This window comes from Camarhynchus parvulus, chromosome Z (genome assembly GCF_901933205.1).
Source record: "Camarhynchus parvulus chromosome Z, STF_HiC, whole genome shotgun sequence".
NCBI lineage: Eukaryota > Metazoa > Chordata > Aves > Passeriformes > Thraupidae > Camarhynchus > Camarhynchus parvulus.
The window spans coordinates 21881698-21896709 of record NC_044601.1 but is presented as its reverse complement, the minus strand read 5'-3'; the positions used below and the strand labels follow the sequence as shown (position 1 = coordinate 21896709).

Below are 15012 nucleotides of genomic sequence, written 5' to 3'. Positions count from 1 at the left end.
TGAATTTCTTGGAAAAATAAAAGAGTTCTAATTACTCCAGTTAATGGGTTTCACGTTAAATAGGTATAACTTTCAAGGTACTTCTCTGAAAAGCTGCTCACGGGATGATAATGTAGGTCAGTTCCTTAAGAAAAACAAAAGTTGAACAATAAATAAGAGGAGTTACTTGTGTTAACAGTCACATGTTATTCGTTAAAAGAGAAGGGTAGCAGAAATCTATGACATAGTTTGCCCAAGCTGGCATTTAACTGCTATGACCAAATGACTGTAACACTGAAGGGCATTATTTCACAGTACCTGCTAGTGGTAAACCTCTGCCATTGTTAAGTCAGAGTTAGCTTTATCAATTGATTTTTTTTTGGTTTTTTTCATCCTTTTTTAAAAGTGTTTTTTTTTTTTTTTAACATTTGTATGTTTTTTTACATTTGTTTTGCTTTTCAGAGCACTCTTTCCCAGTTCAGGAATGCGCTGTGCAGTTAGGGGCAGGGGGTGAAATGTCACAGTTATTTTCACCTGTGTGCTTTTGGCTCAATGTTTTTGATGGAGGGTTAGTCTTTTGAGCTAAGAACTGGCAGGCTGTGGGAGTGAATCCTGCAGTTGCAAACCTTCAACCATGGGTCATATGGCTCGGGTTTAAAAAAATATTCCACTTTTCCCAGAGAGCAGAAATCCAACACATCTTCAGCTTGCAACAACTGTCTTCTCAGAGGAGCGAGTGATAACAGTTGCAGAACACTGGCTTTCAAGGGCAAATTCTGCTTCATTGCCATCCTCCTCCCACTCCCCCTCCCCCTCTGATTATGTACACGCATCGTTGGGCTTCATGGACGTGGAGAGCGGAGCAAAGGAAGGTTTGGGAGGTACGTCTGGCTTTAGAGAGGGCGTGCGTTTCAAGCCTGACCTCGTCAGGGAGTTGTAGGCAGTGAGGCTCGGCTGCCGGGATACAGTCACAGCCTGTGCCTGGGCAGCGTGGACCTGTATGGAGTCCACTCGCTGCGGGGCTGGCGGCGGGTTGTCACCCCGGCCGAAGCTCTGATTGCGGGACAGGTGGGACGAGTTGGAGGAGTTAGTGTTGTTTCTTTTGAGAGTTGATGCCTGATGACTTCTTGTGAGTGAGTTTGTGGGGTAGCTTCTCTTGTAGTCCACGTTGTAAGCAGAGGAGTGCATCTCCAGCCGCTTGCTCAGCCCGCTCTGTGACAGCGAGGCGCCCGGGGGCCCCAGGGAAGCCTCCCGCTGGGGGACTTTTGGTGGCATGCTGTCGAGATTTTCCACCAGGTTAACTCCATGGCTGGGGCTTTTGCTACTGAGGTGGTCCTTGATAGTTTTGTACTCAAGGGTGGCATTCTGGTCCTCCACAGACATCTGAGCCCCATCGCTCATTTTTGGTTGGTCAACATACTCATGCTGGTAGCCTTGCTGGGCTATGGGCAGGACCACAACGCTGGGGATGTGGCTGGGAGAAGCCCTGAGCGGCAGGTCAGTTGGTATCACTGGTGAGGCCATCGAGGGGATATCTTTTGTGCAGGCATTGATGAGGTTCTGGTTTCTCTCCCATTCCCTACTGCCTCGGCTGGGCTTTCTCTTCTGCTGCAGGGTTGGGGTGGACTCCGGGGTTGGCAGGGCAGCCAGGTCCAGATGGTGCTGGTCAGCTTTGATCAGCATCTTGGCAGTGCTGCCTGGGGTAGCCAGCTTGCCATTGTGCATCAGAGGCGTGAGGATAGCTTCAGGCTTTGGCTCCTTGGATTGGGCATCTCCGAAGAGGCCACTGAGCTTGGAAACACTGCTCATGGAGCCGCGGCGGGAGTGGGTGAGCTCCTTCTCCTTCCTCTGCACGGCAGCCATGTCTCTGCGGCGGTGGTCGCAGATGCAGTACACCACGATCCCCGAAAACACGGCCCCCATGACAAAAGCAAGAATAACAGCAATGGCCAACAGGGTGACTGGCACCAGCTGATCATGACCTTTCAGGTAACTCTCCCGAATCACTCCTGCAATAGACAGCATACAGAGGTTAAACAAACTAAAGGCAAAGGAGGAGCGGGGAGGTGGGGGAGGCTACTTATCATTAACTACTTTATTCAAAGGCGTGCCCTGGGAGGTTGCTTTGTGTTTTGCAGGGGGATTTTGTTTATCAGCTTGTTCAAATTTGGAGACATACTCTACCTGCCAGCTACATCATCCATGTGCAGCCTTCAGCTTTCAGTACAGCTTTCAGATCTGGAGCTGAAGACTACAAAGGTCAGGAGTCGAAAGGGAATTTACTTGCAGGACAAGTACAATTGTTTTGAAATCCTAGCCCTGGTCAATTCACACTGACTTCAGCAGATCTTTTAGCTCTCCTCTGACATACCACTCATTCCTCACCTTCCTCTTTCTGATCTCCCCTAGGCTAATACCACCTTATTTTTACTATCATAAGTCATTGATACTCAAAAGCCCTTAAATGGAGGAGAGGAGATAGAATCTTGGTGAATACCAGAGAAGTGTATCCCATATTGTTTAAGGCTTCTTTCTCTGCTCTTCATTCTGTTATCTTTGTCATGTGTTTTATAAGTCAGTGTCACATGCCTGGGTTTCAGAAGGGTGCTTGAGTAACTATGAAAGATAGAGCACAATGCTGAAATTTATTGAGCCTGCTAGGTGACTGTCCTTGCTATTTTAATTTTAAAAGCTCTCTCTTTTCTGAACACATGAATAGGTTGACCTCTGTGCTGAAGCCTATGCTTTCTGTTCTAAAAGACCTGACCTGGTGCCTCATCCTGTGGTCAGAGGTCACTGTCAAATCCTACCTGGCCGTCCAAGCACCCCCTGTCTGAGGAGGCACCTTTGGCTGAGTGCACCTCCTCCACCTGAAGTGCCTAATGCAGCATTAATGAACACCCTGAATTTCCAAAGTAAGCTTTTTTCCTGATATGAGCACCAAGCCAGCAGCAATAATGAAACACAAGCAAAAAGCCTGTAATTTTTTGTTGTTGTTGCTTGTTTGACTTTTTTTTTAAATTTCTGGTTTTGTTCTCACTGTTTACAAAGAGCAGCCACAGTTTGACAAGGAACTGAAGGAACATCTCTCCCACCTCTTCTTCCAGAAAGGGCCCAAGTGCCAGGGGATTAAAAGCTCCACATGCTCAAAGGAAATGTAATAGTTGCCCTTATTTCAGAAGAGACAGCAAGGCAGAAAATACGACTCCAAGGCTCTCTGAGACTTTATGAAGATACAAAACTTTCACCTTGTTAAGCAACTCCTAAAATAAGGTTTTTTCGTGCTTTTTGTAATTACACAGGTAATTACAATCCAGAATTAGAACCAAACTATGTTAAAAGAATGTTAAAAAGTTGCCACTATCTCACAGAAGCCTTTGATAAGTATTCTGGCCAGATATAGTATTGTTCCCATTTTTCTCTCCCAAGTTGATTGCAGCACTTAGGTGGGCAAGAGATATTTGCATACAAGAGACGAACTTTATATTTAAAAAAAAAACAGCTCTTGAAATCATAAGCACCTACATGTGACATCACAGCTGGGTGCCACACAAATTATTGTGCTACGATAATACAAAGGATTATGATTTCACAAGAAGAATAAATAGCAAGAGCAGATGATCACTGAAGAAAATATGATCTGGCATTCACATAAATGTCCTAATAGTAAAATGTAAGGGCAGGAAAGTAAAACTCAGAAAACAATATATAATTAGAAACAATCTTCAAATTAAGTGTTTCTAAGAGAACTCTCTTTTAAAGCCCAGAAGCCTCTTCAGAGGCAGATTCTTCTATTCTTTGTCATCAGCACTTAACAAGCAGCAGTAAAACCTTATTCTGTAATTTAAACACATGCACAAAATTGCTGTATGTAGAAGAACAGTCTAGTGGTTACAGCACAGTCAGCAGGAACTATATTTCACTGCAAAGGTGTTGGTCTCCTGTGACCCTTCACTTGCTGATATTGGCATCCTAGACTCTGCGGGCATTTTGTGGCCAAATTTATTTACACTTGTAAAACTGTTTGCAGAGATTAACCAGAGAATCAGATAGAGAGTCTTAAATGGATGGGAAGAATGAAGTTAGCAAAAGCTTCACCTTAAAAAGTCTCGTTTAATGGATTTCTGTGCACAAACTTCTCAGGCATGTCCCTTTGAGCACTTTTAGCCAATGTGTTTTGCATGGAAAAAACTCACAATCTCTGCTCAGTGCATACCCGAGCGTGTAAGCACCTACAGTCAAAGCCCAAAAGCATGGGTTCATGACAGGAAAGTCATATCTTACTAACTTAATATTCTTCACTGAAAGGATGGTCAGTCATTGAAACAAGCTGTCTATGGAAGTGGTCTGTCATCATCCCTGAAAGTGTTCAAAAAGCATGTTAATGTGCTACCTGGGGACATGGTTTAGAAGAGATCATGGTGGCGCTAGGTTAAAGGTTGAACTTGATGATCCCAGAGGTCTTTTCCAACCTAAATTGTTCTGTGATACTATAATTCTAATATTTTTTTACATATAGACTGGGAGCAAGATGCTGGAGTGCAGCTGTGGGATGGGAAATGGCATTTGTGGTTGATGGTAAGCTCAATATGACTCAGCCATGATGGTGGGAAAAAAGGCCATGGGAAAAGGGCCCTTTTCCATGGTGGGAAAAAGGGCCAACCATATAAAAATATTGGAATGTGTCAACATTCCAACATGCAAAAATGATGGAAAGACTACAGGGCATCAGTGATGAGGGGTGGCTTAAAATAATTGGTTTGTTCAGCTTAAAGGAGATGTCATTGCTAACTAAAACTTCCTCATGACTGGGAGTGCAGGGGGAAAGTGCTGTCACCTCTCTCAGGTATCTGCTGACAGGATGCAAGGGGAATAACTTAAAATTGACGTCCACGCCTGAAATTTCTGCTGGCTGAGGGAAACTTCAAGCTCTGCACTCTCAGTCTTCTGCTTTAGGCTAAGTCTTACTCTGTGGGTGCTAGCCTTAAGCACAAACCTGCATCACTGCATGAAAAAGCAATGTAAAATCTTCAGCTTTAGGGTACCAGGAGATATCAAAACATTAGCCCTCACATGACAAAATTACTGCACAGTCCAGACTGCATGACCCTTTGTGTTCATGAACGGGGTAGCTGAAATGATGTTGTGCACACTCCTGGTGTTTTACATGCAGAAATTTATGAGTCTCTTAAAATTTCCTAATTCCAGCTCTTTCCTCTTCAACTCAAATCTTCCTGATGTTTATTATGTTTCCTACACTAAATATCCTTATATTTAACATTAGTGCCTTTTCTCTAGGCTGGCAGATCTTCTCTGGAAACAAAGTCAGCTTAATGATATAGTTTATTTGTTATCAGGGATCTCTTCCATGTGTCATTAGTCATACAAACAAACCCACTAACTTCAATGTAAATAAAACAGAATGGGCAAGATTTGACCCTTCATCAGTGTCCATGGAATAGATAAAAAACTAAGTAATAAAAAAGTAGGAGAAATGCTCAGCATCCTACTGTCATAACCACAGGATGGCTGAGGGTAGACTGGAATTTAACATGATATATCAGCCTATGGGCTGATAATTGCAGTTGTTGTCCATCAACCTGTCAAATATTAACATCAGCAGTAACTGCCTGCACAGAGGGATGACTAAGGAAGTGTGTGATCCCAACCACGTCAAGTTTGAGGCAAACTGTTCATGTCACTTTAAAGACTGTATTCTGTGTGCTTTTACTTAGCCTGCAATTCTTAAAGAACATCACAGCCCACATGGCAAGTCCAGCATCCTTCATTTGCACTCATTGTTCAAGGAATTAAAATGAAGAAGAAAATAATCAGAAAAATGTAGGGTTTACGTTTTTGAAAAGCAAGTGAAATATTCGGACTCCCAGGCTTGAGGAAATACCTGTTATTGAAAAATCTTACATCTATTTATTATCTGACATACTTTTAAGACATCATGTACTGGAAAACTGACTGGGTTGGCTGCACAGAACAAGTAAAATATGTCTGATATAAGTATCCCCATATTAAAGCATCTTATTTAATAATAAAGTTATTATTCTATATTAAATACATTTAAAATACTATGTCTAGCACTTTCCTGTTTGTAATATACCATTTACAAAAGTAAAATAACATTACTTATTTCATTTTATGTGGTCTGAATCCACACCCCAGATTATTTTCTCTAGTGCATTGAGACCTATCACCTTGGATAGCAACAAACTGTTATTTTTTGACAGAATTATCTGTATTAACATTGTATTCCCAAGTTGGGTGGTGGTAAAAAGAAAAGTAAACCTGAAAATATTACAAAGAAATAGATGACATCAATTATTTGCATCTTCAAGGATGAGATCTTACATGTTGTGTCACTAATGCCCCAAATATTCTGACATTTACTGACCTCCCTGGATGCTTCTTTTTAAGCTCTCTCCTTTACAAATCACAGTTGGGCTTACAAGTTCAGGGTCCTACTACATGTGATGTAATATTATTTCTGGCTACTAAAAGAGACAGTCTAGTCACCTGATATTCTCCCTTTTCCATGGCTATTTTGATTCCCATAGACAACCTGATCCTTCCTCCTCCATTAACTTTCTGTAATTTCATCCCATGTCCTTTTGTCTGCATCTCCTAACATTGCCATTCATTTTCTCAGTCAGTATACTCGGCACTGTAACAGTCTGGAACATGCAAAATCACCTCTTCTCACTCATCTAATGAGAGAGAAGACCTGATATGGTATTGTGTTATACTGCTGTGCATAATTGATTCCTTCTTCCAGCAGAGCCTCTAGCTAAGGTACACAGTTTGGGCTGGCTGGTTGGTTAAGAGGACACTTTAAAAAATGTTTCCAGACCTTCAAGTGATTCAACTCTGAAATGTGCTAGGACACGTATAAATCCCATGAGTAGAGCATTGATCTAGCTAAAGGTAGTTGTTACTAATGAGCAAGGAGATATTACATTTTATGTCAATAATTCATACACTATTGTTAAAGTTATGGAAGATGGGAAAGGCAGACTTGTGAAATGTCTCTGGATAAGAATAATGCAGAAAAGACCAGAGGTTATGCAAAGATATAGATCTCCTGTGTGCTAGACTATCATAAGCAGGAAAGTGAGGCTCCCTCTTTTCACCAATTAACAAAATCATTCAGGTTTTTGGGCAGTACGTATGCTAAAAAAACAAGTTAAAAAGCAAGATGTGTATGAAAATACTGATGAAGCTATTCTGGAGATGCTCTGCTCTTTCTAATTGTAATAGAAAAGAAATTCCAAGGGCAGCAATGTAATTAAAATGAAAAAAATCTCAAAGGGATTAAGTTCATTCTAAGGAATATATTGCATGAGCATAACTGAATAAGAATAATGAATATCAATACAAAAAACTTCATCAAAGGAGGATAGATAAGGGATGACATGGAGACTGAACTATTTACTCCTTTTCCTGCTGCTATATAAAAAAAAAACAAATCCCCACTCTGATCTGTAATCAGAAATGTAACAAAGTTAGGGAGTAAGTGTGGACCATGATAGAGAAAAGAGGTAAACCTACTTAAATACCAGACATTTTAAAATTGTCTGAAGGAATTTGTCCCCCACGGCTCAAGGAGCTAGCCAAAGCAATTTTTAGACATTGTATGCTGTCTTGGACTGGGGGAAGTACAAGCATAAAGAGCTCTGGAAAAGGACAAGTGTATTATGTGCCTTTGAGAATAGCCAAACGGAGGACAAAACACAGACCTACCAGTAAAATCTTTCAAATCGAGGTGGCTCTAGAACAAGTAATAAAGCAATCTATTTAATGAGCACCCAAAGAATAAAGTAATTAAAAAGGCCAAAAAAAAAAAAAAGCAGCAAAGCAAATTTTCCAAAAGTAAATTATGTTAAACCAGACAAGCTTCCTCTCTTGGCAGGATAAACAGCTTACTTTTTGTAGGGAAGGAGTAAGTATGACAGCCCTTGACTTCTCTAAAGCCTTTGACTTATCTTCTCAGAAGTAAATGAAAGCAAGCTAAAACCTGCTAAAAAGCTGCAGTTGAAAAGTGCTGATCAAAGGTCTCTCTGGAAAGAGATCTGAAGTAAGGTGTTTGTCTCAGGAGAACAGCAATTAAAACAGGCATCTGCAGAAAGGAGACCTCAACTCCAGAGGACCAGAAAAAGCTCTGTATCCTTTTAGCATGTACAGCATAAAAAGAAACATCTCATGATGAAGCCTAAATTTCCTTGTCTCACCTGTGATCCCTGTGTGACACGAATGGCAGGACATCAAGAAAAGCCCCACAGTCATATTCCTTTCAGCCTAAGCTCTGGTGTATGCTTTGCAGTGAGTACAAACTGAAATCGCAACTTATAACCTTCGCAACTCATTAATAATGAAAACAAGCAGCAAATCACTCCCCAATTTGAATAGCTTGATGACTTTTAGTGATACAAGAGTTTGGATGCTGCCCTCTTCCACAAGCAGGCTGAAGCTGGTAAGGATAACTCTTGGGACAGACAGCGATACCTGGCCTGCCACTGCAAGCTCCTATGTGTGAATAACAGCTACCTGTCCTGAAAAGTAACACCTTTCAGTCTGAGCACTGCAGTTTGCTGCAGTGGGGATACAAAGAAATGATTTATGACTGGCAGAGGTGTGTCCTGGGAAATGGGAAGACTACATGCCACAAGCACCACAATCGCTCTGTGATCAGATCCACAGGGAGCTATCACTGTCTTTCCAAAGTTGCCTGCAACAGTTGGTAAAGTAATAACCCAAAATGGTGACACACATGAAACTTGAAACACCAAAGTGGGAAATGAAGAATGATGTTTTGGAAGGGAAATGAGGGAATAACTATCAGGAAATAAGGTAATATTTATCTCCAGGCCACACACTAAGAGCAGTTAAGGCATGAGTGTCATTGCGGTGTTAAGTGTCACCTCTCTAGCTGAATGGGAATAAGCCCACATCCATCTCCAATAGCTACAAAATCACTTGAGACTTTCCACTGAACAAGCCATTGTTCCAGAAAAGCACAATGATTTCTTTACCATTGTTATCTAAGGGGAAAACTCAGCAGTTAATTTCATTCTTCAGTGCAAGCTTCTCTGTAGGATGTACATCTCCCTCACTTTAGGCTTGCAAGAAACATTGGTGAAAAACGTTATTATGAATGGAGGTTTTTAAGGGCTTCAGAATATCTTTTTTAAATACCACTGAAAAGGTTTTCAACATGTATCTCCAGGTGTTAGAAGTGTATTTACAGGTAATCTCATGCTGCTAAAAGACTATTTCAGACTGGAAAATCCCTGCAGGTATTAACAAGCTTTCTTCCTCTTTTTTAATTAGCAATAATTTAAAAAAAAACCAAAACCAAAACACAACAACAACAACAACAAAAAAGCAAAAAAAAACCCCAAAACCACAAACACCTCCAGGAAACAACCAAACAAAAAAATCTCCAGACAAATTTAGACTGAACTCTGTGATTTCAGTGTCAGAAAAACAGAGGAATGATCAAAGTCTACCATGCGCTGAGATCCCATCTCATGTTTTCCTGAAGGAATAATTTGAAGATTTTATAAAAACCAACCATACTGTTATCCCAATGACTTGGTGTTTGCCACTTTAATGGAATTGCTTGGTTGAAAACAGTGAGAACACCTTTTCTTCATCTTTGTTCTCGCTGCCAGGACTCATTGTGCTGGCTCAGTGCAACACTAACCAGTATCCATTTTTCTGGACTCCTGGTGTCACCAGCTAGGAAAAAGCCCAGCCCAAACATTCATAGTTAAAGCTGCTGGAAAATGCTTTCCCCTGCCTTCCCTCTCAGTAAAACTGTATAGTTGACTTGTAAAGGTCTACAACTCTAAAGTTTTGTGTGACTGTGTTGAGAAAAGCAATCCATCTTTCATACTCTACCCTAGGGCTCTCAAAACCAGCTGACTGAGCTAGTAGTCTGAGGTATCCAGCAAGGAGAAAGTGGGTGCATGAAGTTGGAAAGAGAATGAATTTGTTAAAGAAAAAAACCTTCAGTTACAAAAAGCCTGGGGATCATTGGAGGTATGAGAAGAAATCATACTTCAGAACTATGAAAAAAAAATCAATAAATAATGTGACTGAAGTAACCTGCAACAAAGCCTTGAAAACTACCTAAGCAATCTGATCAGCTCTAGTGGCCTCTGTTAGGGTTTTCTGTTCCCTTATCAGATCTATTTCAGAAACAATCCCTCCCGGACAAGTTTATCAACTGATCTTTAACAGTGGTTTAATTTTTTCTTTCAGCTGGTTCATCATTTTATCATTTCTCTCCACTTTCCATGAATGATTGCCAACATGACTCTCTATAGAAAAAAGATGGTTGTAATTTACAAAAGGGAGATCAACATGTCCATATGATATAACTTGTGACTCTTGAAGCAACATTTTAAGAATGGATTTTAATTATCTGCTTTTAGTTTGATTATGAGCCCGCAATCCAATTTTTCTGCATGCTACAGTGGCCATACAAAATTCACACCATGGCCCTGTGAATTGACACTTGTGAATTTTGAAACAAGGGATTATTATAGATGGAAATCTCAAAACCTGAACCAGAAAATTCATGCTCAGGCAATATCCACCCCCAGTGGAGTGAAGGAGAGATGAGACTGAAAAAGACTGGAATAGGAAGGTCTTAAAGCTTTTTAATTGTGTTACTTCTGAGCAGTATTTCTGTAAATGAACCATTTTGTTAAGTTTGCAGGTATGGGAGAAAGCTTGTCTGACACAACCTCCGGCATGTATAATATAATGAAAGTCATTAGAGTCCCGAAGCTAGCCCCATTTTGTTTGTCCCAGTGGCTAAGCTCAGGGCCAGTCCTTGCACTAGAAAGCATTTGACAACCTTTCTCCCACTGGCAGGTGGAGATAATTTTGAACTGTCCTGATTTCAGTATTTTCCTTCACCTCTCACCCTTTCCTAGTGAGCAATGGTAATTTTAGATGCCTCTGCATGATGGAGAATAAGCAGACATATCAGGTTGCTTTAAAAAAAAAAAAAACAAAAACCATAAAACACAGGCATTCACAGTAGTTAAAAACAAGATGTATAAAATCCAAATGTCAAGGAAAATTAATTCTTTTGTAGCTTGTCTCGGCAGACACAAACTTTATGCAGCTTTGCATCTTAAAACACAAATTTCCTTTAAAGTCTGCAGCATTTCCTCTAATGACGTACAAGAAGCTCAGTGCACATTCTGGGACTTTTCTAGTATGCCTGGGATAAGCTTAAACATATACAGCTGCTCTTTATTAGCTTACTTCAGGGGATCTTTCACAGCTGGGTTAAAATGGATTTACATATGTTTGGCTGAATATGCATGATTTCTGAGCTCCAGAGAAGTTGTTGTAGCCTGAAAAGTGAATCTCTCATCTTCACAGTTCACATTTCACTGCAAGGAGCTCCTCTGATGGCACAGAACAAGTGTTGGGTGTTTCTTTTTTTTCAGTTTTTTTTTCTTTTCCTGATGCGGGCATTATGTATTCTGAGCAGCCCAGCGCCTTTCTGGAAGAAGTTTTATGAATAGTGTCAAGGAAAAAGAAGCTGTCACTGAGAAATTCTGTGCCTTTTCCTCTCCTTTTATACAGCCTGTTTTGAACTATGGCCTTTCTGCACAACAGGGAAAAGCGAAGTTTGCAGAGTGTCAACATAAGCAGCTCTGCTTAGCAGGCTGAAGCTCAAAGCAGCCTTATGGTAGAATGTGGGTTAAGTTTCAAACACTGCACATAATCTAAAAGTAAAAGTTGTTTCCTCATCAGCTCTGATCTTGCTTAAAGACACAAAAAAGCAAATGCTAATTTTGAGCTAATAGGACAACCAAATGCATCACAGCTGAACTAACAAAGGAATAATCTATTAAACATTCAAAGACAAATAGTAAGACAGAACCCTATATCTCCTGTTCTCTAAGGCTCCTGGAAATTATAACTAAATTGTTGAACAACTATGTGACCAAGCCAACAGTGTTTATTCATGCACACAGACTGTATTTCTTAGAAACAGTCCTTTTCCCCACAGCTGGTCTGGTCTAGTGAATGCTAGAAACATGGCTGGACCCCTTGTTAGCTCTGCTTTTACACAGAATAATGATGAAAACTCTTCTGTGATTAAAATGCCATCACTGTATATCGCACAACAGGAAACAAACACTGTGGATTAGCTCTTCATTTCTCCTACACTCATGAGCACAGCAGTCAAAAGGCTTGGACTTCAGAATTAAAACATGCCCCTACCAGGGATACTGAGGAAGACTGCTTCTTCCAGAAAGATTTGCAGAGCTGCTAAAAAAATACATTATACATGTCTGATATTAGGTTTACCATTTCCCTTTGTATTGCAGTACCATTGCCTCACCTGCCTTTGAATACTTTAAGTGGGATTGTGATGAGTTTGAAACACAGGTTGTAACAGTCAGCAAGACTAATTTTATTGCTAGTTCTTTGATATCTCTCAACTTTTCAAGTATAACTGAAAGAACCTTTCTTTCCTCTGTTATATTAATTCACATCCGTAGTATGTCCAGCAAAGCAAACATAGTTACTTCAGCCATGTCTTGAGGTAAAAGACAGCATTTCCCTTATGGACTTGGTGCCCAGACATTGCTATGGTCCTGCTTAATTTTCTATCTCCAGTGGTACCTTCTTTCATCCATTTTTCTGTCTTATTTATAGTTCTCTGCTTTTTTAAAATCAAATTCTTTTTTTTAGTACTTCCCTACCTTGCAGATGCTGGTATAATGTGTGCACATTTATATTTTATTGCCATAACTTCATTGAATGTTTCCTGTGTACATTTTTAACATGCTCAGTAATTACTATGGCCTTCCCTGGATGAGGTGAACCTGTAGCTTCATCTCAGAGGACAAACATTGGCAAGTAGGTTCCTGCCCCAGCTCCAGTAAAGCTGCCCTGAGTCCACCAGTAATATACCCAGAGCAGTGTGGGCAAACAAGTGTCCTCTCCAACATACAATCAAATCCCATGCAGACACCCTCTCAATTATCCAGCAGCAGACCAGGCAGACATACCTGTCTGCTTTACCAAACCTCTCACAAACAGCAGTGTTACTGCTGCAAATAACAACCCCCCCAGGCTTGCAATCAGTTCTGCTACTGGGGCAAATTTTACTTTTCTGGATTTACTGCAGTCATTTGTCCGGTTCCTGTTCATGCTCTTTAACCCAGCATTTTCCAGGGCTGCAGGAAAAACAAGGAGCTTACACAGCTAGTTAGTCAACATGAAGGTACCTCCTGCAACAAGGAATGTGACTGGCTTTTTCACATTTGTAGATTAGCTCTCAAGACATGTTTACTGATCTACAGATATACAAAGTCCCATGTAAGAGGTTAAAGCCTAATTTACTTTCCTAGCATGAGTACCCTATGAATTTTTACCATGATCACTTTTCACTGGGGGACATATAACACGGTGTAGGTGAGATCAAACCTTTCAGGAAAGCACTGCTGATGGTATCAAGTTGTCTTGCCATGAGCAAGTAGAGATAAACTGTATTGTTTTTCCAGGTATTGATGCTGGGTATATGAAAGTAGCTGCTGATTTGATATTAGTAGTTTAGTTCAATGAGTGTGAACTGCACACTGAGATATGAAAAAACCCCTGTGTACACAAAATTAATTGGTCTTATTGGATCACTGCCTCAGGACATCACCTGTTGCTGGTCATATTTAGACAAAAAAACATATAAAGTGCTGCAAAACTGTAAGACTTCTTTAAGACACTGAATAGAAACTCCTGTTTTGCAGAGATAAAACTGAATGCTGTCTGCAAAAAAAAGAGCAGTGCTCTTTATGTTCCTTGTTATGAGCCATGATTGCACAAACCCCTGCACAGGCTGTGGTGAATGCAGGAGGTTCAGTGTGGACAGTGGGCAGAAGAAAGGACAGAGAAAACTCCTGCACTGTGCCTTCCTTTGAGAGGCCCTGACTGGGACTCATTCAGCAATGAATGCACATGGAGAATTGCTGAGCTCTTTGATGGGGGCCATGAGCTGGTAGCAGAAATAAATTTCTCCAGTGCTGCCATGGCCTCAAAGTCACATTGACGGCCTTTTCTGCACCACTTGGTAAGACTACTTCTGTGAGGATCCTCAAAAACCAGTGGTACTCAGCGTCCACCCAGCACCGTGGTTTCTGTTGCACTCACCCTGCTTGCTTGCAAACAGAAACTTGATATTTATTTAAGAATAAGAATTTACTGATTTAAAGAATAAGAAAACATCAAAACCAGATGCGCTTCTCAAAAGACTTTTGGAATTATTTTAGTGAAGGCTTTGGTCAGGTGTTTCTGCACATGCTTAAATTCTCTGTATGTGTGGTACTGTTTGTGTTCAGCAACTGCAGATCTTTCAGGCTCTCCAAAAATACCTCTCTGTTTCTCTCTACAAGGACATGATAGCGGATGGCAGTAGCTTTGTAGGGCTTTGAAAATGTGCCTGCTTTCCCCCAACTGCCTTTTCTTTTTATATAACAGCTGCTCTTTTATTTTCTATCACAATTGTGGGTAAGATGGGATGAAACATGAACAAGATGGCATATTATTGACAGCACGCAGCTGGTGTTATTTTCCAATTAAAAAATCCTTGATGGGCATATGAAAGAAATGTCTAGTTTATGCCCAGTTGTGACAATGCTATCAAGCTGCCCCCTCAGCTGAGATTTTACTTCACAGAGATAAGCAATCTTTGGTTGCTAGTAGAAGAACAACAGTTTAATATCCTGGCCAACACAAAATTGGTGATGAACATGCTGTTAGCCATTTCCAAATGTTTGTGGTATTGTATAGCTGTGCCAGAAGTTCTTTTTAATGCTTCCTGAGCAACTACTCTATAAACTGCTCTAAGCCCTTCTAATGCCAATGGAGCTGTTAAAATCCACTTGAGCAGGAACCCCGACTTATTCTGCTCTGCTGGGGCAGGGAGAGTTATCAAACCATCAGCTGGCGGTTTAAGAACACCAATGCTCAGTGTACACAGAGTTGTTTGTG

General features: G+C 40.7%; 1 protein-coding gene across 4 annotated transcripts in view; it reads right to left on the bottom strand.

The window, feature by feature from the left end:
• Positions 1-387: 387 nt before the first annotated feature.
• Positions 388-15012, bottom strand: part of SEMA6A (semaphorin 6A) — a 116133-nt gene continuing 101508 nt past the window's right edge. For all 4 annotated transcript variants that reach the window (XM_030968415.1, XM_030968417.1, XM_030968416.1 and 1 more), the window contains one exon: positions 388-1988. In XM_030968415.1, the coding sequence (XP_030824275.1) occupies positions 799-1988 (1190 nt within the window). In that variant the 3' untranslated portion in view covers positions 388-798. The remainder of the gene's footprint in view (positions 1989-15012) is intronic.